Source organism: Prionailurus viverrinus, chromosome B2 (genome assembly GCF_022837055.1).
Source record: "Prionailurus viverrinus isolate Anna chromosome B2, UM_Priviv_1.0, whole genome shotgun sequence".
Lineage (NCBI taxonomy): Eukaryota > Metazoa > Chordata > Mammalia > Carnivora > Felidae > Prionailurus > Prionailurus viverrinus.
Genome location: NC_062565.1, coordinates 135,311,303 through 135,335,910, shown reverse-complemented (window position 1 = coordinate 135,335,910; position 24,608 = coordinate 135,311,303). Strand labels below are relative to the sequence as shown.

General features: G+C 47.2%; 1 protein-coding gene across 5 annotated transcripts in view; it reads left to right on the top strand.

Annotated features, from left to right (window-relative positions):
- Positions 1-12,332: 12,332 nt before the first annotated feature.
- Positions 12,333-24,608, top strand: part of ZC3H12D (zinc finger CCCH-type containing 12D) — a 32,862-nt gene continuing 20,586 nt past the window's right edge. The window contains exons 1-2 of one of the 5 annotated variants that reach the window (XM_047859312.1): positions 12,333-12,599; positions 22,216-22,591. In XM_047859312.1, the coding sequence (XP_047715268.1) occupies positions 22,287-22,591 (305 nt within the window). In that variant the 5' untranslated portion in view covers positions 12,333-12,599; positions 22,216-22,286. Of the gene's footprint in view, positions 12,600-20,806; positions 20,822-22,215; positions 22,592-22,616; positions 23,077-24,608 lie in introns of those variants that run through there. The other 4 variants (XM_047859314.1, XM_047859316.1, XM_047859313.1 and 1 more) reach the window with 4 other exon arrangements.

Here is a 24,608-nt window from a genome sequence, read left to right as displayed (position 1 = left end):
TACTGATTGAGATTTCAATGATTATGGAATTACTAGCCTTTTGGTTTCTTGCAAGTGCTTATTTTTGTTACTACATTTTTCTAGGAATTTGTTGTTTTCTTTGAAGTTTTCAATTTATTGACTTGAAGTTGTTCGTAATATATAGTAGAGTTTTTATTATCCTTTTGATTTTATCTTACACCTTATGTTTTAGTGTGTCTTTGAAACAACATGTAGTCAGATTATTTTATTAAAAAAATTTTTTTTTTATTTTAGAGAGAGAGTGAGCATGTGCGAGTACACGAGTGGACAAGAGGCAGAGGGAAACAGAGAAAGAATCTCAAGCAGGCTTCACACTCAGCATGGTGCTTGACACGGTGCTCGATCCCATGACCCTGAGATCAGGACCTGAGCCCAAATCAAGAGCCAGATGCTCAACCAACTGAACGACCCAGGTGCTCCAATTTTGGCCTTCTGATAGATGTATAGTGATATCTGATTGTGGGTTTAATTCTGTTACCCTGATTGCTAATGATGTTGGATATCTTTTCATGTACTCGTTTTTCTATCTTCATATCCTGGTGAAATATCTCTTCATGTTCTTTGCCTATTTCTAATTGGATTTCCCTTTTTTTTTTTTTTTTTTTTTTTACTTTTGAGTTTTGAGAGTTCTTTATATATATGTAAAGAGAGACAGAGAACAAGAACATGAGCAGGGGAGGAAGGGCAGAGGGAGAGGGAGAGAGAGAATCTTAAGCAGGCTCTATGCTCATTGCAGAGTCTGACATGAGGCTTGATCTCACAACCCTGAGATCATGACAGCTGAAATCCAAGAGTTGGTAACTTAACCAACTGAGCCACCCAGGTTCCCCGAGAGTCCTTTATATATTCTAGATATTAGTTCTTTTTGGATATATTGTTTGCAAATAATCTCCCAGTGTGTAGCTTATGTGCTTGTCTCTTCATCCTGTTACAGGGTCTTTGCAGAGCAGAAGATTTTAATTTTATTTAAGTTTAGTGCATCAATTTTTTCTTTAATGGACTATGCGTTTGGCGTCAAGAGTAAGATTCTTTTTCTAGCCCAAGATCCTGAGGTTTTCCTCCTATTTTTTTCCTAAAAGTTTCAGAGTCTTACATTTAAGTCTGTGATCCATTTTGAGTTAATTTTGAGTAAGAAGTAATATGTAGGTTGAGTTTTTGGGGTTTTTTTCTTAGGGACATCCACTTGCTCCAACAGCAGTTCTTGAAAGTTCTCTGGCTGTTTTTAAGAGTTTTGTTTTTTCTTTGGTGTGATAGAGTTTCACTGTGATATATCTAGGTACAGATGTATTTAGCTTTCTTAGTATATCATTTGTCTCACAGTTATTATGCCTTGTATAGTATGTCTGATGGCTTCAGATATTTTTCACTATTCTGGAAACTTCTCTGCCATTTTCTATTGCCTCTCCCCTGTTGATTCTATTCTTTTGCCACCTCAGTCAGTTTTTTTTAGACCTCCTTATTCTGTTCTTTGTATCTTAACTTTTATATTTTCCGTATGGTACGTTCTGAATAATTTCTTCAGATATGTATTCCAGGGCACCCGTTATTTCTTCATATAAGCCAAATCTGCTATTTAACCCATCCACTGAATTTTTTTTCCATCCACTGAATTTTTAATTTCAGTGATTCATTTTTACAAGCTCTGTTTGATTCTTTTTCAAGTTCACATGGTTATTTTTTATTCCCTTTATTTCTTTGATCATTTATTTCCACTCTGTTTTATTTGCATGGTTAATTTTTTTTAAATGTTATTTGTTTTAGAGAGAGAGAGAGAGATAGAGAGACAGAGAGGGAGAGACACAGGAACTGAAGCAGGCTTTGGGCTCTGAGCTGTAAGCACAGAGCCCGATACGGGGCTCAAACCCATGAACCGTGAGACCATGACCTGAGCCAGAGTCAGACGCTTAAGTGACTGAGTCACCCAGGCGCCCCGACATGGTTACTTTATAATGTGTTTTTGACAATTCCAATATTTTAATTTCTTAAGAATTTGAATCTTCATGTTTTTTTTCCTGCTACCTCTTGGGCATAGTGGCTTCTTTCCTTGTATGTTTCCAATTATTATTTTTCTTTAATTGGGAATACATAATTTGGGACTCCTAAGGTACCTGAATCGAGAATATTTTTCTCCAAAGAGAATTTATATTTGCCTTTCAGGCAAATCACATCACTTGGAGCCACTTTGAATTCTGCGCTTACAGTTTCCAAGTGCATGCATAGTGTAGACCCTAATATTTGTAGAACAAGATACTGGGGGAAACAGTCTATATTAAGCTTGATTCCTATCTCCCATCATTACAGAGCTGGGAATATGCCTGCAGATATTCTTTTCTAGCCTAGATTTTCTCCTGTGGGGGGGGCCTTTCTAGTCCTTGGCTTTAGGTGAAGATCTTAGACTCAGGTTCCCAACTCTCTTAGGGCCCAAAGCCTGGTCCTTGTTGGCACCCCTCATCCCTGTGGCCTGAGGCCTTTATTCCCCAAGCTCTACATGAAGGCTGGTGGTTTGCTTACCATCTTGTTAATACATTTTTAGGTCTTGAGGAAATCCCTCTTCCAATCTTATCAGTGTATTTAGAGTATGACTGCTACAATTTATCTGGCATGTGGATGTTTTACAGAAGGCTGATGGGGGGGGGGGGGATGGAATAGGTGGTCATAATTCAGAGTATCCAGTCTACCAAGCTGCTAAGAGTGGATGTCTCTCCACTATTGTTCATAATTCTTAGCCATCAATAGAAAAAATTGTAACGCCCTCACAGAAGAAACTATCACCCTGAATATAGAAAACTAAATGTTTTCCATACAGAAGATTCTACAACGTCTGAAAGAATGAATGACCAAGAGAAAAATAATGGTTGAATATGAGAGGGATCGTAAGAAGAAATAACCTAGAACCTAAAACTTGAATTCAGTAGGTTCAGTTTGAACTTCTGAACCTGGCATTTCAAGGAAAATCTGTCCTTACTTGTAAAAGCTGATATTTCAGGTGTGAAAAACTGTAGTTCTAACAGAGATGTGTGTACCGAAACAAAGAATTCTGTTAGTCAGAAAGTGGTTTTCATAGTGGCGATCTCTCCTGACAGTGGCCATCGAGTATCCTTGACTAGATGTAGGGCAGTCGTGGTCCTATGTTACTACTACTAACATCTAGGGTAAAGTGACTGTGTTTCCTGTTTCTTCTGTTTTGCTTCTCTAGGTCTTAGGTGAACTCAAAACCAGGCTCCAGTTAGATGTCCTACCCGCTTTTGCCAAAACTAGAGGAAAAAAATTGAGCAAGATGTAGAGTAGTCAGGTTGTTTTTTATTAACGGGAAGAAAAAGTTATTTTGAGGCTAAAATTGCTCACTCATTATGACTTTGCTGTCGAGTTTCAGGCTGATCTGTCTTACCTATTGAATTTTCAAATTGATGAGAACCATTAAAGGTTAAGAGTAAAGACACCTTAAGTGGGTACAGCAAAAGAAAGAAACTTGAAATAGGCTTAAACTTTCACAAGTGCCTTTCAATAAATTGGTTGTTTTTTAGTCACTGAAAGAGAGATTTCATATCTAGGTTTTCCACTCATCATAAAAAATTTCTAATCTCAAGTTTGACATTTCTTACCCATCTAGATTGAGTCACAAAGAATGAATAATAGATAAGTAAAATCGAAATCACAGAAGTCTTACCTTTCAGTGGCTGTTGCTATGAAATTGTTTTGCTGGGAAATTTTAGAGAAGCTTGTGCTTCCTGTTGTTAAGTGATAGAATATGGAGATCCCCTTAATTTTCAAAATTGTCCTTTTTTTTTTTTTAAAGCAAGTTATCTCAGTTATTCTTGCTAATGGAACTGTCTTCATTCTTACCTTATCTTACCCACACGGGACTGCTCACTAGGTTTAATTTTGTGTTTGCCTCCTCTCCTATGCCCTGTGCATCAAATGGGCAGATGGGCAGGGTTTTTCAGAGGCGTTTTGTGTGCAGTTAAAAGTGTGTATCACTATTATTTATTTTCCAAGGACACTAGGAAGATCGAGACACACACGGGACTATTTTATATGAGAGAGCTTGTATGAAAAGGAAAGTGAGACAAGTTGTGCTTTTTTGCGAACTGGGAACAAGACCACGATGACCTCTGGCTCCTGAAAAAGAGAAAAGTTTTGTTCTGTTTCCTCCAAAGGCAGTTTGGTCTGTTGGACAGAGCTTGGGATTCCGAGGCAGAAAACTTGAGAGCAGAGGCAAGCCGGGAGGGGACAGCAACGTGATGGTGTGACTGAAGCAGACGGGCCCTGAAGGGTACCGAGCGAGTGTGGAAAGGGAGGAGGAACCAGGAAAGGGAGGGCACTGAATGTAAAACTGAGAAGCTAGGCTTTGATTTGCCAGGCGGTGGAAAATTAGACCTTATTTCTGAGAAAGGCAGTGGCACTGGGGTCTTGGAGGAAAGTCAGTCTAGGAGCTCTGGATAGGCTCTTCCACACGGGTTGGCACCAGATTCCTACGATTCAACATCTGTTGAACACATAGTCCCTCATCCAGATCCACATCAGAGTGGGCTCCCAGAGGAGGCGAGGTATAAGCCAGAACCTGCATCTGATACCTGCTTGGTGTGGCACTAGAACGTGGAATGGGCATCCCAACTATAAACATTTTTTTTAAGTCACACCATCCTTGCTACGTAGCCACTCATTTGGCATTATGGGAAGTAACTCCAATATCCTTAGGATGGCCAGGGCCGAACGGGCTTAAGTAAAACCTTGGTATGGTGCAGGGTCGGCATGGACGGCTGACGGGGGCTCACCTCGTGCTGTGTTGGTGGCATGCGCGGAGCCGTCCCGAGCTCGGGCACCTTGTCTGATTCATCTTGGCACATCTGGTGAGCAGGAGAGTGCCTCACATCGAGTGGGAAACCAGTCTCACGAATTCTGCAGTCTCAGCATATGGCAGGAATTATTTTTAACTTTATCATAAGTGTCGTTTCATTATTCTGTTGATAATTATCTACTACTCATTCTCTGAGAACAACCCAAAGGCACACATCTGTGGCCCTTCCCCCTGGCATATGCTTATGGGAAATAACGTGAAGGGCCTCACGGTAGAGCCTCGGGTCTGCCCTAGGTGTGCAGGCACAGGAGATGCTGTACCGGGGAGGACAGGTGGACTTTGGCCAGCCAGCCAACCCCCGGGCACAAGGATTCGCCCTGTGGCTCCCCTGCCCATCTTCCCATTATGGAGACGTGTGCTTAGCTGAGTAAATGGTTGCCACAGCCAAGAGCTCTGAAGGAAGGCGGTTTGGGGACTGAGGAGCATATCCGTTTCCTAGAGCTGCCATTACCAGCAACTGGGCGGCTTAAAACAACAGAAGTGTGTTCTCACAGTTCTGGAGGCCAGAAGTCCAAAACCACTGTGTTGGTAGGTCCGCGCTCCCTCTGAAGGCTCTAGGGAGCCTTCCTTGCCTCCTCCTAGCTTCTGCTGGTGTTCCCTGGCTCACAGCTACATCACTCCAGTCTCTGCCTCTCTACATCCGGCCTTCCCCGTGGCTCCTCTGTGTCTCATCCAACTCGCCCTCTCCTTTCTCTTATAAAGACTTTGGATTTGGGGCCCACCCTAACCCGGTATAACAACTCACCTCGGCTACATCTGTGAAGGCCCTGTTTCAAATAAAGTCATATTCACAGATATTGGAAGTCAGGACTTGAGCTTAGCTTTTGGGGAGCACCACTCAACCCTCTGTGAGGGGTGAGGTGTTTGCAAAGTTCAAGAAAAGCGTGGCCAGAGACCAGCAACGATGCTGTTGAGACGAAACCAAGCTGAGCCTTAGGGCCTGAATTTCCGGACGCAGAGAATTGCAAGTGTTCGAATGTGACCACTTAAACAATCCGTGAGCATTAGCCCAGGAGAAGGTGCCTCAATTTACCATATGTCTCATCACTCATTCTTTGTCCTCAGCCTATGTTCCTCCACCTGGTTCTCATAAACCTCACCTTTTGGTTCATAGTCTCTCTTTCTGGCAATGGAGAGAGGAGTAGACCATCTCACATCTCCCTCAGGGCTTTTGTGAGAGAACCAAAGACGTCGGAAAGGCTGGGCGCCCCACAGTCAACGCACACCCACGGGAGCTATGGGCTGCAGCGACTTCAGGGAGATTTCCCAGCATGCCAATGCATTTAGGTTATATAGAGACAACCTCGCTGTCTAATGTCTCCAGGACCAAACACAGAAGCACCTGAGCCCTGGGTTAGCAAACCAGGCACTCAACGACAGGGCAATGAATTCAGCAGCCAAGGTTGGAGAAAGAATAAAGGAAGTCTGAGAGTGCCCTGGCAGATCAGTACTCTTCTTACCGTTGGTTGATAAGAAGGTCTGAGATCCCTCAGAGCTTAGACAACCTTTGGAAGGCTAGGCCCTTGGTGATGGCGCTTGTATTTCAACCTTGAGCGCTCTGAGACCGTTGGTTTTCCTGAGCCGGTAGCTTCACGATGACCCAGAAATGAAAATCATTTTGCTCAAAGCAAAACAACAAAATAACAAAACAGCCTGTGTGAGAACATATTAATTAATGATTCAGTTACCTTTTTTTTTTTTTTACAATGAAAATGCTTCTTAAAAAAGTTTTTAAAGTTTTTCCTGAGCTAAGTTATTTCACCCTGAGGCTAAGTGCCAAACAGATGGATCTTGTCAAGTTTCCTTGTGCCTCTGAGCATAGGCCTAGATTTTTCCTCCACCTGGAATGTCCCAGAGAATCCAGACTTCTCCTGGAAACTCCAGCCTGTCCTTTACTTATTATTATTTTAAAGATTTTTTTTTATTTTTTATTCCCCCCGCTTAAAGATTTTATTTTTAAGTAATCTCTACACCCAGCGTGGGGCTTGAACTCACAACCCCAAGACTGAGAGGTGCATGCTCTACTGACTGAACCAGCCAGACGCCCCAGCCTGTCCTTTAAAGTCAGCTGAGCCATTGTTTCCTCTATAAAGCCTCCTCCACCTCCTCACTCAGAGTGGGGATTCCCTCTTTGATGGAAACTGTAGTCCCGTGGTTCTCAGTCTGGGGTGATTTTGCCCCCAGGGGGATACTTGACAATGTCTGGGAATGTTTTTAGTTGTCACGATGTGATGGGGCATGCTGCTGCTGTCTAGTGAGTAGAGGCCAGAGAAGCTGCTGACCATCCACCCGACCGTGCACAGGACAGTCCCCACGACAAAGAATCTGCCAGCCCCAAAGTCAGTAGTGCCAAGATGGAGAAACCCTGCTCTACGCTGACATTGACGTGTGCCTGTAACTCTTTGTTTATAGTCATCCATTCACTCCGGGGCAGAAAGTTCATTCATTCAGCTGGTGCTTTATATTCTCAGTCCAGTGCATGGTATGAAATGAAATTGGAATGTACTTAAGAGTTTTAATTGCCTCGATCCCTGTAGTTAAGATAACATCTCAAGTGGAACTCAGAGGAGTGATTCATAGAGATAATTTAATAAACTCGAATTGTCTTATTTATTTATTTAGAGAGAGCACATGCGTGCAAGTGGGGGAGGGGCAGAGAGAGAGAGAGAGAGAGAGAGAGGGAGAGAGAGAATCCCAAGCAGGCTCCAAGCCCAGCGCAGAGCCTGACGTGGGGCTTGATCCTTTGACCGTGAGATCATGACCTGAGCAGAAATCAAGAGTCAGATGTTTAACCAACTGAGCCACTGAGGCACACCTTAACTAAAATTATTTTTTTTTTGTTTTTGCTTTTGTTTTTTGAGAGAGAGAGAAAGAAAGAAAGAAAAAGCCGGGGAGGGGCAGAGAGCTAGGGGGACAGAGGATCCAAAGCGGGCTCCATGCTGTCAGCACAGAGCCTGATGTGGGGCTCAACCTCATGAATCTTGAGATCGTGACCTGAGCCGAAGTGGGACGCTTAACTGACTGAGCCACCCAGGTGCCCTAAATTAAAATTGTTTTAAATACACCGTTGTTTTAAATTAGATTATTGGCTAAGCCAGAATGACAATGACAACTTCTTGTCCACTTGCTTCTGTGTGTATTGTGGGTGCACTCATTCCTATTGGGGACCGGAAGGTTGTTTCCCTGGTCTCTGTAGCTCTCTGATGGTAGCTCAGTGTTTCCCGGGTGCTAGACTTTGCCATAATAACTTCTAGTAATCGCATTTTTTTTAAAAATTTTTTTTTCAACATTTATTTATTTTTGGGACAGAGAGAGACAGAGCATGAACGGGGGAGGGGCAGAGAGAGAGGGAGACACAGAATCGGAAACAGGCTCCAGGCTCCGAGCCATCCGCCCAGAGCCCGACGCGGGGCTCGAACTCACGGACCGCGAGATCGTGACCTGGCTGAAGTCGGACGCTTAACCGACTGCGCCACCCAGGCGCCCCTAGTAATCGCATTTTTATTGGAGTTTGTGCTCAAAATAATAACAGCCATCTGTCAGCAATTAATACCTGCCAAGCGCTGTTCTAAGCATTTTTCATGCATGGACTAATTTAATTCTCATAATATTCCGTGAGATAGATATGATAATTATCCCCATTTTACATGCAAAGAAACTGAGGCACAGAGAGATTAAATAATGTGTTCACGTTTATTTATACAGCGGATAAGTGACAGGGCAGTCTGACTCTGAGTTTATGACACCAAACGATGATATAAGCTTAGATATCAGAACAAATTCCAGATCACGATTCAAGACCTGATTAGAAAAAGCAAAATGCTACAACTTTAGAGAAGATATAGGAAAATCTATTTACAGTTTCAGGGTAAGGAAGGATTTCTTTCTTTCTTTTTTTTTCTTTTCCTTTCTTTTCCCTTTTCTCTTCCTTTTTTCTCTTAGGATAGGGAAGGATTTCTTAAACAAGATTCAGAGAGCGCAAATGATGAAGGAAAAGCCCATAATTTTGACCACCCCCAAATCAAAACATTTTCAGGCCCCAACACGTCATAAACGAAGCTCAAAGACACGTGCTAGACTAGCAGCAATTATGGCATACACAAAAGATGAAAGGTTAACAGGAAGAACAGGTGAAGGGTAATGGCAATCAGTAAGAAAAAGGCCACACGAGAGGACACCGGGCAGTGGAGGGAAAAAAGCAAACTCGCGTGGCCAGTAAACATGAAGAGATTCCCCAAGTTCCCTAGTAATTGGGGAAACGAAAGTCAAAACAACCATGGGAAGTGATATATACCATTTCTCACACATCAGACTGGCAAAGAGCACGATGTCTCGCCCTCCCAAGTGCTGGCGAGGAGACAGAGGAACAGAACTCCCACTGCTGCTGGTGGAGAGTGGCAGCGGCCTGGGCGGGGGCGGGAGCAGGGTGGGGGGCGCGGGGGGGGGGTATCTAACAGGGCTGAGCCCTCGCCTGTCGGTACCCCTGCTGCAACTACCTAGGCGCCGCGTCAGCTCACTGAGAAAACATGCAAAGCAAGATAGTTCTTGGTGCTCACAGATGCCTTAGATAGAGGGGAGGTGGCTGACCCAGGGCTCCAGGGACCACCGAAACAGTGGCACATCTAGCTACACGTTTGTGCACCCCTCCCTGGGGAGGGTCTGTGTCCACACACTTAGGAACCACTGTCTCAACACCTCCAGGCCACTTCCTGAAAGCACAGACCTCTCTCTCATCATCACCAGGGCCAGAGGGGACAGAAATAGCCTTGTGGCAGAGTCCACGCCGATTCTAAGCCGGGGAGAAGAGGGAAGAATGCTGGGCCTGCTACCCAGTTTCTCAATGCTCTAACGGCTTTATTTTATTAAAAAAATTTTTTTTTAATGTTTATGTATTTTTGAGAGAGAGACAGAGAGACAGAGAACGACTAGGGGAGGAACAGAGAGAGAGGGGAAGACACACAGAATCCGAAGCAGGCTCCAGGCTCCGAGCTGTCAGCACAGGGCCTGAAGTGGGCTTGAACCCAACAAACTGTAGATCATGAGCTGAGCTGACGTGGGACGCTCAACCGACTGAGCCCCCCAGGCGCCCCTCTAACGGCTTTAAAGAGATGTAGACACACGCCCGGTCACCCCTGCAAGTGGAAAGCCTCTGCCTTCTCTTACAGCTCTTGTGGGTAGAGTCTAGTTTTGGGTCAGTGATATCGCAGCTAAAATTGTTACCTTTGGCGAGCCTTATTTCTCATTCAGTTGGGAATAAATAGCCTAAATTGTGGCTTAAGTCTTTTGGCTCTTCCAAGTCATGGCAACTAAGCCGTTTTAATAATTTTTTAAGTTTATTTATTTATTTTGAGAGAGCGAGTGAGGGAGGGAGGGAGGGGCAGAGCGAGACGGAGACAGAGAATCCCAAGTAGGCTCTGCACTGACAGTGTGCGGGGCTCGAACCCACGAAACCGTGAGATCATGACCTGAGCAGAAACCAAGAGTCAGACGCTTAACCGACTGAGCCACCCAGGTGCCCCTAAGTCATTTTAGCTGTGGAGGAATCAGCTGGGGTTTCTCTAGATCGGGTACTAGAATGGCCCCGTACAGTGGTCCTTGTCTTACAGAGACATCTGAGTCACAATTTTTGTGGCTTCAATAATGTCTCCAAGTCTTCAGACACAGAACTCTGGGGCCTCTGCCAAGTATTCACCTGTCTGATAGGTGAGCACATTCAAGTGTCTTTCCTGCGGAACTGGTTGGTGCTGGCCACTGTGGTCCCTCCTGTGCGCAGAGGTGTCCTTTGCCTGGGGTCGGACACAAACTAGGATTCTTACATTTCATTGTCCAGGCCCCTGTTGTGTGAAGCAGGGTGGCAATGGACAATATCCTCAGAGAATTCCCTTCTTGGCTCATTGCTACTCTCCCCCTCCACTGGCCTCTGAGCTTCTATAGCACTTGAATTGAAGATGGTGTCTGATGTATTACTCAGCATAAGGATTTAGATTTCCCCTAACATTTAATGCCAGGAGAATGTTTATTTCGTTCGGAAACCCTTCGTGCTTCATTCGGTATTTGGGAGCGGAGAAGCCACGTGTAGAGAGGATACTTTGGAGCTCTGTGGCCCCGAGTTTCAGTCCTGAGCCAACCACTTACTGAGGGAACTCAGGCAGTTGAGTTACCCTGGATCGTATCTCAAAAGTGGGGATAACAATTCTGGGGCCATAGAGCTGTCGTGGGGATAGGACGCTCCGATGGAAGGCACTGAGTACACTTGGAGGCACTACAGAAATCATACTTGTTCTTAGAAAACCCATTGTGCTGGAAAACAAGGCTAGAGTTAGTGCTTGGATGAAGTCACTAGTAAAGAACGTTTTTTTAATGTTTATTTTTGAGAGAGAGATAGAGTATAAGCGGGGGAGGGGCAGAGAGAGGGAGACACAGAATTCAAGCAGGCTCCAGGCTCTGAGCTGTCAAGCCCGACACGGGGCTCGAACCCACGAACCACAAGATCATGCCCTGAGCCGAAGTGGAACACTCAGCCGACTGAGCCGCCCAGGCGCCCCAGAAGTGACTATTTTAATCTGGGTTCCAGTACCATGTTCTGGTTTCTGTTGTTCTAATCATTTCTGACCGTGATTTTATGTCAGTGTTCCCATTCTGTGTCTTAATACTCTAGACAGCCTCACACCTTCTGTAGGAGGCAGATGGGGGATAAATCAAGAAGACCAGCCGAGTCCAGTTTCCTAAGCAACAACTCTCAGACTCTAAACCCAGCTCTACCTGCTGGCTCACCGTGTGCTTGGGCAAGTGACTTTAGAGCCCTGTCATTGTTGGGAGATGGGCTTGCCGTGGTTTGTGTTCCCTCCTCCTTCTCTACCCCCGATGGGCATCCAGCGATGCAGGAAACAGACGACAAGTGTTCAGGGTCTGCTGCCCGCACCCTCTGTCGCTGGCAGCTAGGCAGCTGCAGGATGCCGTGGTCAGGAGGCCCTGAGGTCAGGCTCCCCCTGCCAGATGGAGACAAGCAGCCGCCCACCCCATGCAGGGCTACAGTGAGGACAGCTCAGAGTCCTGTTAGAGACAGAGGCCAGGGCCCTCAGCCCGAAGGCCTCTGGGACTTGTTAGGGACTCTGTGCTAGAAGGGACAGGGCCTCTCCACGCCCGAGCCCCTGTGCACCCTTATCTGGTAGGCATTTCTATTCTTCCTCTCGCCTGACACTTTTCACTCCTGCATGCTTTCGTTTTGCTTGTAAGGTTGGGAGCCCCTCGGATCAGATGCTCTTTTCAGCCAAAGGCACAAGTGGAACTTGGAACGGAAGCTTTCACCCTCCGCCTGTGAACACTTTTGTTCTCTGAGCCTCTCCTGGCTTTTTCCTGTGCAGCCAGCCCATGCCCTCAGAGAGTTTGTTTTGCATGTGGTTGTTAAACTTTGATTCGGTGACTCATGCCGGGGCGAAGCCTTCAAGTCTGCCTCCCTCATTTGATTGCTCTCTTCCTTTCCTTTTTTTTTTTTTTAAAAAAAAAAAAAACAAAACTCAGAGCAAAACTACCTTGGCAGCTGAACGTGACCCAGGAAGGGGAGCTTTGGCATGAAGGGCCTCCTAATGGCCTCGTGGCCCAGCCGGGCAGGGCTCCCTCAGGTTGGATGACACCTGGCCGACTGTGGCGGGCGTGGAGCTGGGGGTGCTGCGTGGAGCACGGGTGTCCACTGTGGGGGCCGAAGCGACGCACCCTGCTGGTGAGTGTCTGGCTCCGGCCATCATTCAGTAGGACAGGTGCTGTGCAGACTTGGGTCCAGGGCTGGAGGAGAGACACAAGAATATACGGGGCGGGGAGCAAGTTGGGGAGCAGTCCTTGGATTAGCGTTATTCTGAGCAGTCTGATTTCCCGTGCCTCACATGATTTTAAGTGCACAGATAAAAAAAAAAAAAAAGGTGAAATCCTTGCTCGTTTTAGCACAGTTGAATTTAATTTCAAGAGGGCTTTCGTGGGAGAAAGATTAATCGGAGGAACTCTTAGGTGTAAGGAACAACTCCTGCTGTGGTCTTCGAAGATCTTTTAGTTTTATGAAATCAGAAAGTCGAGAATGCTGAGGCACGTTTTCAGCCTGTCTCCACGCTCCCGAAAACATCTTTTAGGCTAGCTATTGATTTGTGGGTGTCTAGTTTCCCGGCAGATCAGGAATATTTGACCACAGTCCCAAACCCCATCTCTCCTAAAGGACGGCTCTGCCGGCTCCAAGAAGGCCCAGAAGGACATGGAAATAAATCTTAATCGGAGGCAATGGAGACAATTTTGGCTCATTCCCTGTGGTTGTTAGAAACCTTGGCCACGCGTCCATGATTATGAACTCCTCTGCAAGGCCGGGTGATGCCAGGCCAGGAATGCCAATGCCTGATGAGTGAATAGGTTGGGTGTAGAAGATAAGGAGGGTGGGTTTTTGTTGTTGTTTTTTTTTTTAACTCAGAGTTGGCCTGGGGTATGGATCAGGGCTTGTGTGTATATACTTGTGTGTGTATCCGAAGTAATGTATAACAATACGGAAGAGCAAGGGACAAGCTCAAGGAGAAAACCCAAGACCAGGCCGCCTATGCTCACAGCAGCACTATTTACAACAGCCAAAAGGGAGCAGCATCTCAAATGTCCGTCCGCAGGTGGGTGGGCAAACAGAAGGTGGTCCATATACATAATGGACTGTTATTCAGCCTTAAAAATGAAGAAAATTCTGACAAATGCTTGCAACAGGGCGGAACTTGAAAACATTATGCTACGTGAAATAAGCCAGTCAGAGAAGGACAAGTACTGCGTGATTGCACTTGTAGAAAGTACTTAGAGTAGTCAGATTCATAGGGATGGCAAGAAGGAGTATGGTTACCAGGGGCGGGTGGGGGATGAGGGTGGGGAGTTAGTGTTTAATGGGGACAAGGTTTCAGTTTTATAAGACGAAAAAGTTCTGGAAATGGATGCTGGTGATGGTTGCTTAATGCCACCGAACTGCACTCCTAAAGATAGTTAAAATGGCAAATTTTGTGGTATGTATAATTTACCACATTTTTAAAAAAATTATAATTCCCTTTAAAAAAAAATCCCCCAAAAGCCAGACCCAAAACCCAAATCTCGTGGGCTGAAGTCATTGCCTCTCTGTGACTTCCCCAAAATCTAACTGACAACCCCACTGATCTGAGCTGAGCCAGAAAACTGGGTGGACCGTGTCTATGAGAACTTTTCTCCTCATCATGCAGGTGACTTGTGGCTATCATGATGGGGTGGATTTCTCTAGAACTGGCAGAGGTGACCAGGAGCAGACTTGAGGGTCAGGGGCAACGTGATGAATGCATTCTTCCTGGGGCTGGTGCTCAGGCTCACCTTGCTCTGTGGCCCCCTGAGCAGCCCTGGGCAGCACCCTCTGGGCCAGGCTGTAGGAGGAATCCCTTGGGAGTCTAGTCCCTCCCATTAATTAGCTGTGAGACCCTGGGTAAGTTGGCAAAACCTCTCTTTTCTTCAGTTTTCTTACTTGCAACATGAGTCATGAGTAACGAATCCTTTTCCATCTGCCACAGATGTTGGTATCTCCAAAGGCAATATGCAAGGCTGTCCCTTGTATCTGTAAAATACTGGGCACATGTGAGCTACTGATTCTCTACATGTCTTATCCCTCTAATGTCTCCTCCTTTTCTCCTTCTTCAGTTTCTCTTGTATTCTTTTCCTCAGGAGGTCTTCCAGTCAGAGGTTACAGACCCTAGGTCCAGAGGCCCTCAACCTGGATTGGCTGATTCCAGGAGGAACCGGTCTGATCTAATTCTCATTTTTTTTTTTTAATGTTTATTTATTTATTTTTTTCAACGTTTATTTATTTTTGAGACAGAGCATGAACGGGGGAGGGGCAGAGAGAGAGGGAGACACAGAATCGGAAACAGGCTCCAGGCTCTGAGCCATCAGCCCAGAGCCCGACGCGGGGCTCGAACTCACGGACCGTGAGATCGTGACCTGGCTGAAGTCGGACGCTTAACCGACTGCACCACCCAGGCGCCCCAATGTTTATTTATTTTTGAGAGAGAGTCGGGGAGGGGCAAAGAGAAAGGGGGACAGAGGATCCAAAGCTGGCTCCGTGATGACAGCAGAGAGCCCAAGGTGGGGCTCAAACTCACGAACTGTGAGATTATGACCTGAGCCAAAGCCAGATGCTTAACTGACTGGGCCACGCAGGCACTCCTAATGCTCCTTGTTAATAAAGTTCTACCTTTCCTCCTTCCCTCTTTCTCCCTTCCTTTCCTGCTGCTTTGTTAGTCCACCTCCAACTTTGGATTCTACCCGAGCCCATCTCCATGGCTCCCTTGACTATTGACCATCGGGAAGTGTTGCAAGGCTGACCGTCCTACGAGCTCCTGAGGAGACCGAGGATTTTTAAAGGGTTACTAATTATCTGTGCTATTTGTGACTTCCAGTCAAGCTTGAGGAAGCAAACTCAAATGAAATCGTTCAGACTTTCAGGACTTAAAAATAGAAAGCAGTGAGAAACTGCTGGCAGCCTTGCAGCTCAAAGACCATCGCATCTCAAGGGGAGGGTTTTGGCCTGAGGGCCAGCGGAGGCTCCTGAGGACAGGCCCCCACCTCAGGTTTCTCCCTTATTTAGAAGTTTTAAAAGGAAATGAAGTTGATTTTGAAATCTCAAGGGGGCAAAAGAAAGCCTCTGAAGTGGGTGAACTCTTTCAGTTAATGTTGTGTAAAAACAGCTCTCCTGTCCCACGCATGACCTTTCAAAAGTTTCCTCAGAAAGGGAGCTCCGGGGCACCTGGGTGGCTCAGTTGGTGAAGCGTCTGGCTCCTGACTCTGGCTCACGTCGTGAGCTCACGGTTCATGAGACCGAGCCCCGCGTTGGGGTCTGTGCTTGACGATGTGGAGCCTGCTTGCGATTCTCTCTCTGCAACCCCTCTCTCTCTGCCCATCCCCCACTCTCTCAAAATAAATACATAAGCTTAAAACAATTTTTTAAATCATAAAAATAAAAGAAAGGGAGCTCTTTTGGAACTCGTGGGTGCCGTGGAGAGCTGCAGAGGACAGGCCTCACGCGACCCCTCTCCCTCCCCTGCCCCAGGTAAAAGGCCCAAGGTTTTTCATTGAGAAGATGTCGATGATTCGGTCTGCAGATTTCAGACTGCAAAGTTACGACACTAGCCCGGACTCTCCTCATAGCTGTTACTTTGTGACCAAAGAGAAGTCACCCGGGCGGTTGTATTTCGGGTTTTTCGATTTCTGCAAAAACAAGACGCTGCCTCCATCTTGAGCACAACTCAGAGCAACACGTTGTTTTGGGTTTCTACTTTTTGTCGGCCTCTGCCGCTCACTAACCGTATAGCCTTTTCTCGGTGCTACCCTGAGCCTCGGCTTCTTCACCTGTGGAAAGGGGCTACTTTTATCCACCGTCTACCCAACCGGGGGTAACGGCAAGTTCAAGGGAGAGAGGCTCTCAGTGAAGGTGGTGTGGAAACAGCGAAGAGCTCTGTGAGCACCAACTGTGACGTTCATGCTGTCTGCCACAGTCATTCTTTTTCCTTCTCTCTCACTTTTCCTCCCTCTCCCTTTTCTTTCTCACACCCCTCCTCTCTCTTCCCTTCTCCTCTTTCTTCCAAAATTTGTTTTGTGGATGTAATACATTATAACTTTATTTATTTATTTAATATGCAATTTATTGTCAGATTGGTTTCCATACAACACCCAGGGCTCATCCCCACAGGTGCCCTCCTCAATGCCCATCGCCCACCCTCCCCTCCCTCTCACCCCCCATCAACCCTCAGTTTGTTCTCAGTTTTTAAGAGTCTCTTATGGTTTGCTCCCTCCCTCTCCAACTTTTTTTTTTCCTTCCCCTCCCCCATGGGTTTCTGTTAAGTTTCTCAGGATCCACATAAGAGTGAAAACATATGGTATCTGTCTTTCTCTGTATGGCTTATTTCACTTAGCATCACACTCTCCAGTTCCATCCACATGGCTACAAAAGGCCGTATTTCATTCTTTCTCATTGCCACGTAGTATTCCATTGTGTATATAAACCACAATTTCTTTACATCACATTAATAAGAGAAAAGGGAAGAACCGTATGATCCTGTCAATCGATGCAGAAAAAGCATTTGACAAAATTCATCATCCTTTCTTAATAAAAACTCTCGAGAAAGTCGGGATAGAAGGAACATACTTCAACATCATAGAAGCCATTTATGAAAAGCCCACAGCTAACATCATCCTCAATGGGGAAAAACTGAGAGCTTTCCCCCCGAGATCTTTCTTCCAAATTAAAACAAGAGCCACACGTATGTGTAAGAAAGGAAGGGCGGAGGTGGGGGTGTAGCTGGGCTGGCGGGGGCGTGGGAAGGACGGGTGCGACAGGGGAGTCCGGCCTGGGGCAGGAGGGGCAGACCTCCAGGCAGAGGGAAGAGCCCCAGTGAAGCTCTGCAGGCCTGAGAGCCAGCCCAAGGGTCTTTCAGGGACAGTAGGTGACTCCCGGTGTGAGTCGGGCCTGCCAGGCTGGGTGAGTGTCCTCCTCCTCCCCGGAGACTGGCCCAAAGCTGGACCCCAGCCCAAGAGAACAACCTTCCCAAGGAGAAGGACTGGTCACCCGTCAAGGAGGAGACTCTGTACAGGATGGAGTAACAGAAATCTTTTGTCAGTGGACTAGTTAGATTAGTGTAGTGGTGGGTGGAGTGTGGTGAGGAGGCCCTCCCAGAACCCCCCGGGGGGAGATGCCATGGCCCTTCCCCCACTGGGAAATGTCAGCGCATCCTCTGTTGCCCAGTTTTGTGGGAAACTTCCTGGCCTTTCCTGTCCCCTCAAAGGAAGATAAGTCACTCCTCACCTGAGTTTTGAGAGCACATTTTTTTTCCTAATTGAAAGTATTGTGCTTATTGCCATGATTGATGGCTTGGTATTTACTTATTTGGTCTGTTTTCCTGAAGAGGTTGTAAACAAATTGAAATTGGACTGTATATTAGTTTTTATGGAACTGGGTCCCAGCACAGTGCCTGGTGCCTAGTAGGTGACATGACCTTGAGATGTCTTCTTTAGTCTGGGGCACACCATTCAATGAGATGGGAACCCAAGAAAAAATATTTGAGCAGGGAAGATTATTTTCAGCTTTGGGCATCCACTGAAGAAAAACCTATTAAAGTCCTTAGATATAGTAGCACTGTGCCAGGTGCTGGTGATTCTGAGGGCAAAGAGGTGGGAACATAGTACACAGTGTCTTGAGATACGGGTAAGTGACGATCCAATGTGTCATTGCAGAGCTGTGAGCAAAGTCCCTGGTAGATGAGATGACCGAGTCACTCATTCTGTTTGTGGACTTAGGTGTGACCACTTTGAGGGGCATTTCTGCCGAATCTTGAAGTTTGCCAAACCAAAAAGGGCATTCCAAGTAGAAAGGAAAGCATACGCAGAAACACGGTGATGAGAACCTTCTAGAAGGCTTGGGGAGCCAGGAGAGATTCATCATGGCTCAAGAGAAAGGGTCAGGTGGGCCAGGTGGGCCAGGGTGGGTGGTGAGTTGCACAGGGGTCAACACGGCATGGTGATGGCTCAGCAGGCCGCTTAGGCATTTGTGTCTTTCTTGCAGGTCAACACGGGGTCTGAGGATATTTATTTATTTATTTATTTCGAGGGAGAGCATAAGCAGGGGAGGGGCAGAAGGAGAGGGGGAGAGAGAGAATCTCAAGAAGGCTCTGCACTGTCATCACAGAGCCCCCACATCAGTCTCGAACCCCCAAACTGTGGGATCATGACCTGAGCCCAAACCAAGAGTCGGAGGCCCACACGACTGAGCCACCCAGGCGCCCCATCCTGAGGATATTTCTAAGGAAGGGGGTGACATGGTCACACTTGTTCTAGAAGTATCCTGCTGGCTACAAACAGGGACTGAGCCAAATGGTTTGCTGAGGGAGGCCTGTAGGACGCTGTAGCATGAGTTAGGTAGGGGATGAAGAGGGTGTGGGTGGGACAGGTGGGTGGATGGTGTGAGAAAGACACTGGGCCTCTGTCCTCGGACCCTGCATAACATGACTATTCGCTCCCTACACGGGACCATCTTCTGGGAAATGCCTACTAGAAAGCTCTGGATTTAAGAAGAAACTGTTGGTTTCAGAACTCCTTTTCGTAACTATTGAGGATGCCGAAGAGCTTTCGTTTATGTGAGTTATATCCATCCACTGATAAGCACCTTGTTAGAAACTAAAATCAGGCAATTATAAACATTTGTTTATTTTAAATATTAATAAACCATTACATTAGTATAAATAATGTATTTTTATGCAAAATAACTATATTTTCCCAAAACAAAAAAATTTGTAAGAAGACTGGCACCGATTTATATTTGCAAGTTTCTAATTAATATCTGGCTTACCAGAGGACCGCCAGGGGTTATCCCACGACACTCAGTCTCTGGAATACTTCATGACATGCTCACGAGGATGAGAGTGGAAAAAAGCACGTTACGCCTTATTATGTGTCATTATGAAAATAGTTCTTACTTTGAGGACTGCCTGAAAGGGTCTTGGGCCACCCCCGCCCCCCGAGTTTTCCTGAACCACACTTTGAGAAGTAGACTCGGTCTGCTGAAGTAGACAGACTCGGCCAATGTTCGGCGAATGACAGCATTTTCTCAGTTCCCACAGAACTTATTCAAATAGCATGCATGCCATTTACCTCACAGATTTATAGCTGTGCGTGCCTGGTGCTTAGCGAGGTCTGAGCCACGAGTGCGGTTGTGGTCTCTCCAGTATAGGGGCAGGTGGAGGGCACAAGAGGGAGAGCTGATGGCCTGGGCAGGACCCTGTCTTTGAACCCATGAGCAGAGACTAAGGAAAGAACTGGAAAGGCTTAGAAGACTTGGACCAAGTTTTACAACCTAAGGGAGAAGAGTTTCAAGAGGAGGTGGTCCAAGATGTTTTGATTTATTATTACTTCTTTTAAAATTTATTTATTTTTGAGAGAGAGAGAGAGAGAGAGAGAGAGACAGAGCATCAGCAGGGGAGGAGCAGAGAGAGAGGGAGACACAGAATCCGAAGCAGGCTCTAGGCTCTGAGCTGTCAGCACAGAACCTGATGTGGGGTCCGAACCACCAACAGTGAGATCATGACCTGAGCCAAAGTCAGATGCTTAACTGACTGAGCCACCCAGGAACCCCTTAAGTGTCTTGATTTAAAATAAGAGGTAAGGGTGTGGTCCGCAGTGTTGAAAGCAGCAGAGAAGTTTGTATAAGGCAAGGTGTGTGGAGCTGCTGTTGGATTTGCCCGTGAGGAGGTCCCTGGTGACCTCGGGGGCGATTTTGGTGTTTCAGCAGTCAGGGGGCCGAGGTGGAGTAGAGGTGACAGCCGGGCCTCTCTGTCCAGGAGACCAGCCGGGAAATCCCTCCTCCTGCCAGAGCCAGACCTAGTCCGTTCGGTGGGGTTCCTGCGCTAAGGGGAGCGGCCCTGCAGGGAGCAGGAAGCCACGCTGAGATCCAGTAGGAAGACGTGGGTGCTGCGGGGGATGCCAGCAGGAGAGGAGGAATGGAAGGTAGAGAGCCTGTCATACTGAGAAGAAGATGGGGGACAAGACAGATGTGCACGAGAGAAATGGCAGGCAAACTAAACTTCCATCATCTGGCATATGGTTACACGCCAATCATTTGCTCATTCAGCAAATCGGCAGGAGATTCAGCTGGGCCAGGTGCTGTTCTAAATGCTGGGGATACAGTGGGCAGCAGGACAGATAAACTGGCATAGAAAGATTTCCCAAATGCATTTTTAATAAGAAAAACAAGTTGCTGAACAATGATGTAGCATGATACTATTTATGTCAAAACATCCCTGCTAGGACAGTATATGTTGTATCTGTTAGAGATGCAAGTCAAGACGTAGAAAAAACACTGGAAGGGTATAAACAAATACTTAGCAGGAGAGGCAAGCGGGATTTGGGGTTTGTATGAGAGACAGTGTATCTTTTAAAAAATTTTTTTCTTTTTTAAAAAAAGCTTATTTATTTATTTTGAGAGAGAGAGAGCATGAACAGGGAAGGGGCAGAGAGAAGGAGAGAGAGAGAGGACTAAGCAGGCTCCACGTTGTCAGCACAGAGCCTGATGCGAGGCTTGAACTCATGAACCATGAGATCGCGACCTGAGCGGAAACCAAGAGTCGGACACTTAACCGACTGAGCCACCCAGGCGCCCCTCTCTTGTTATTCTTTACGCTTTGACATTGTTGCATTTTTTTCCACACGAAATATATTTGCATGATGATTTCTGTATTTTCAAATGATTTTTGAAAGCTGTTGGTGTCTGTGAGTAGAAAAGAGAGAGGGACCCGGTCTGTCCAGAGGGTTCGTGTTGATTCAGTCTTCTTTTTGTAAGCGCGGGTCAGACTGAACCCCCACCTCCCCACCACTCCCGCGGTACAGGCCAGGCGGTGATGCTCGCTGGAAAATGTGGGTTAGGACCTTCTACTTTACAGGTTCACTATCATCTGAATTCATTGCTGGGGAAAGCTGTGCCACAGCACAGAGCCGAATTTGGGCCAGAGCATTGCTTTCCTGGGAATGGAATTGACCAGGAAGCCCTTTCCCCTCTTTAAGCTGAGGAGCTATATTAATTTTCGAGGCCTGCTATAACACAATGCCACAGGGGTGGTATGTATTACATATAATATCATATATGTAATATTTTACCTATTCTTGGTGTTATTGCCTCATAGTTCCGTGCCTAGCAGCCCGAGATGAAGGTGTTGGCTGGGTTGATTTCTTCTGAGGCCTCTCTCTCTAGCTTGTAGATGGTCATCTTTTCCCTGTGCCTTCACATGGGCTTTCCTCTGTTCCTATCTGTGTCCAAATGTCCTCTTCTTATAAGGACACTAGTCATATTGGTCAGGAATCACCCTAAGGAGCTCATTTCCACCCAATCAACTCTTTAAAGACCCTTTCTACAAAGGCAGTCACGTTCTGAGGTACCGGGAGTTGGGCCTCAACGAATGAATTGGGGGGGTGGGGGCCCAACCCAGCCCATGCTCGAGCGTCGGAAACGCGTCTTTGGCCTGTGTGCAAATGTTCGAGTGCTGGGTGGTTTGCTCAGCGGCACTTGGCTCCTCTGGCCAGTGGATCCTTGCGGGGGCACCTGGGTGGGGAGAAGGCCTCAGAAAGTGCACGAGTAAAAGCAGCATGATTGCATCTGTGGCTCCCCAACCACACTGAGCAACTGAAAATCCCCAAGGGGACCAGGCAACATGATTTCCTGACAGATAAGGCGGGGAGGGAGCACGCATAATTTGCCCTCAGTAACCTGACAGCCTCCAGGCCCCGGGCCGCTCAGAAAACACCTGATGGATGCTTTTTCTCTTTAGCTCATGCCAGCGTGGCTCTGCCAGAAGGAAACTGGGGGCAGGACCCTCAGCAGGGCCCCAGCTGGCACGGCATGGAGCGCTCAAGCAAGATGGAGTTCTTCCAGAAGCTGGGCTACAGCCGGGATGATGTGGTCAGGGTGCTGGGCAAGCTGGGTGAGGACGCCCTGGTCAACGACGTGCTGCAGGAGCTGATCCAGACTGGCAGCCGCCCTGGGGCCCACGAGAGCAGTGCTGTGCCCCTGCTCGTTCCCAGGGGCTCCTGCGGGACCCTGGACTCTGCCCACTGCGGGCTGGCGGCAGAGCTGGAAGAAGAGTGTGGAGACCCAGCCAGTTCCTTGCGACCCATAGTGATCGACGGCAGCAACGTGGCAATGAGGTAGTTTTCTTCGTCCTGGAGCCTCGGGGTGGGAGAACTGTCCCTCTTTTCAGTGGTTTTGTCCAAAGAGTGGTTTGGGGGCTAATGGATGGACCTTTAATCCCCATTCCATCCCATTCATAGCTGTGTGGCCTTAAGTAAGTCGCTTAACCTCTCTGAGCCTCACTTTCTCCATCTGTAGACTTGGTATAAAACCTCCCTAGAAGGCAGTTGTGAGAAATGGAGCTGCACAAAATGCCTAGGACAGTGCCTGACGCAGAGTAAGTGTTCAACAAGTGGTAGCTATTATCATATCGACCCAGAGAGAGGCTCTTTTCTGAGAAAGGCAGTAGATGACTGGGGAGGAGCCTAGCACCGGCCTCGGCAGATGTGGCTTCTTGTCTAGAGCCTGTCCCTAACCAGCTGCGTGACTCAGAAAGCCATAGCATCTCAAGTTTCCTCTTCTGTGACACGGGCTAATAGATAGCTTTGCTACTTCTCTAAAGGTAATGAGAATCAGAGGGGAAATGTGCTTGAACTAGAAACCCTCTTTTGGGGGGTGGGGTGGAAGGGGAGAGCTGCTGCGGGGTGGCTGGCGGTGGTGTGGCTCCCTAGCCAGGTTGGAGACGTGTGCTCACGGCCCCTGAGCCGTAGACACGATTGTCAGTGTTTGTGTATTGGCATCTTTGTGTGCGTCGGTGATGGGAGGGCCGTGCCCTGGCTTGTTACATTTCCTGTGCGGCTCCATTCAGCTGCAAGCCAATCTTAGCGTCTCATCCGCACTCCGCGATAGGCCAGGAGGAGGCTTTGTGCACACAAGTGCAGTTTTCTACTTCTTGCCTTAGTTACAGGCAGGCAAAGGGCAGATCCATAGGAAACTGGCCACTCGAGGCTGTAAATAGACACACTTCCCCTTTCAAAAGCTGAGCCATGGGTGGGGACTGAGGAGAGGAGTGTTCTCCGCAGTGCTAAATGTGTCCAGAGGGTGTCCGTCCTTTGGCAGACAGGGCCAGTGGCTTTCCCTGGGGATTTGGACTCACTTTGGACTTGGCAGTGTAGGACGGAGGTTTGGAATGATGCTACCCAGGCTGGCCCAGCCCTGGGCGCTGTGCCTTTGTGCTTTGCGTGGTGTTTGTTCAAGTTTTAGCCAGCTGGGTCACCCTGGGCTGGTCCTCAGGCCTCTGTAACATCCACACACATGCTCCCATGTAGGCACCAGATAGGCCAGACTGTGAAATCCTGCTTAATTCGAGATTTCAGGGGGAAGTTGAAAGGATGTTTAAGAATCTGGTAGGTTCTGGGGCACCTGGGTGGCTCAGTCGGCTAAGTGTCTGACTTGAGCTCAGGTCATGATCTCACAGTTCGTGAGTTCAAGCCCCGCATCGGGCTCTGGACTGACAACTCAGAGCCTGGAGCCTGCCTTGGATTCTGTGTCTCCCTCTCTCTCCTCCCTTCCTCTACTCACACGCTCTCTCTCTCAAAAATAAACATTAAAAAATTAAAAACAACAAAAAAAGGATCTGGTAGGTTCTGAGGGTGTGTGAGGGTTGTGAGGGGGGCCTGGCCTCTGTCTGATCAGGACAAGCCACCTCTCCTTCTGGGCATCCATAGAAAGGAGGCTCTAAAGTTAAAAGGGTATTGCTTAAATTGAAGACCTTTCCAGCCCTAAGATTGTACCAGCTCTGTGATCCCAGATCAAAAGAGCCGAATGGCTCTGGGCTGGAAGGACTGACTACTTCACCTGCTACAGGGAAGTGTGGGCATGCTCTCTTGGGGACCAGAGAGTTTTTAGGAATTGTTTCGATAGGGTGGTGTTGGAGGGTTTTATTTTGCTGAAAATCTCTGTTGCTGCTTGGAATTCAAACTCAAACCACACCTTCCACTTGCGTGTGACCATGATGTGTCCCAGGTAAACCCATTTGGCCCCCCCTCCCCCACAACTGTAACCAGTTTAATCCCCTTGTGCTCAATATGTGTGGGGCACAAGTAGAAGGCATCACTCAGGCTTATTATGAAGAATGTGTCAGAACACCGATGC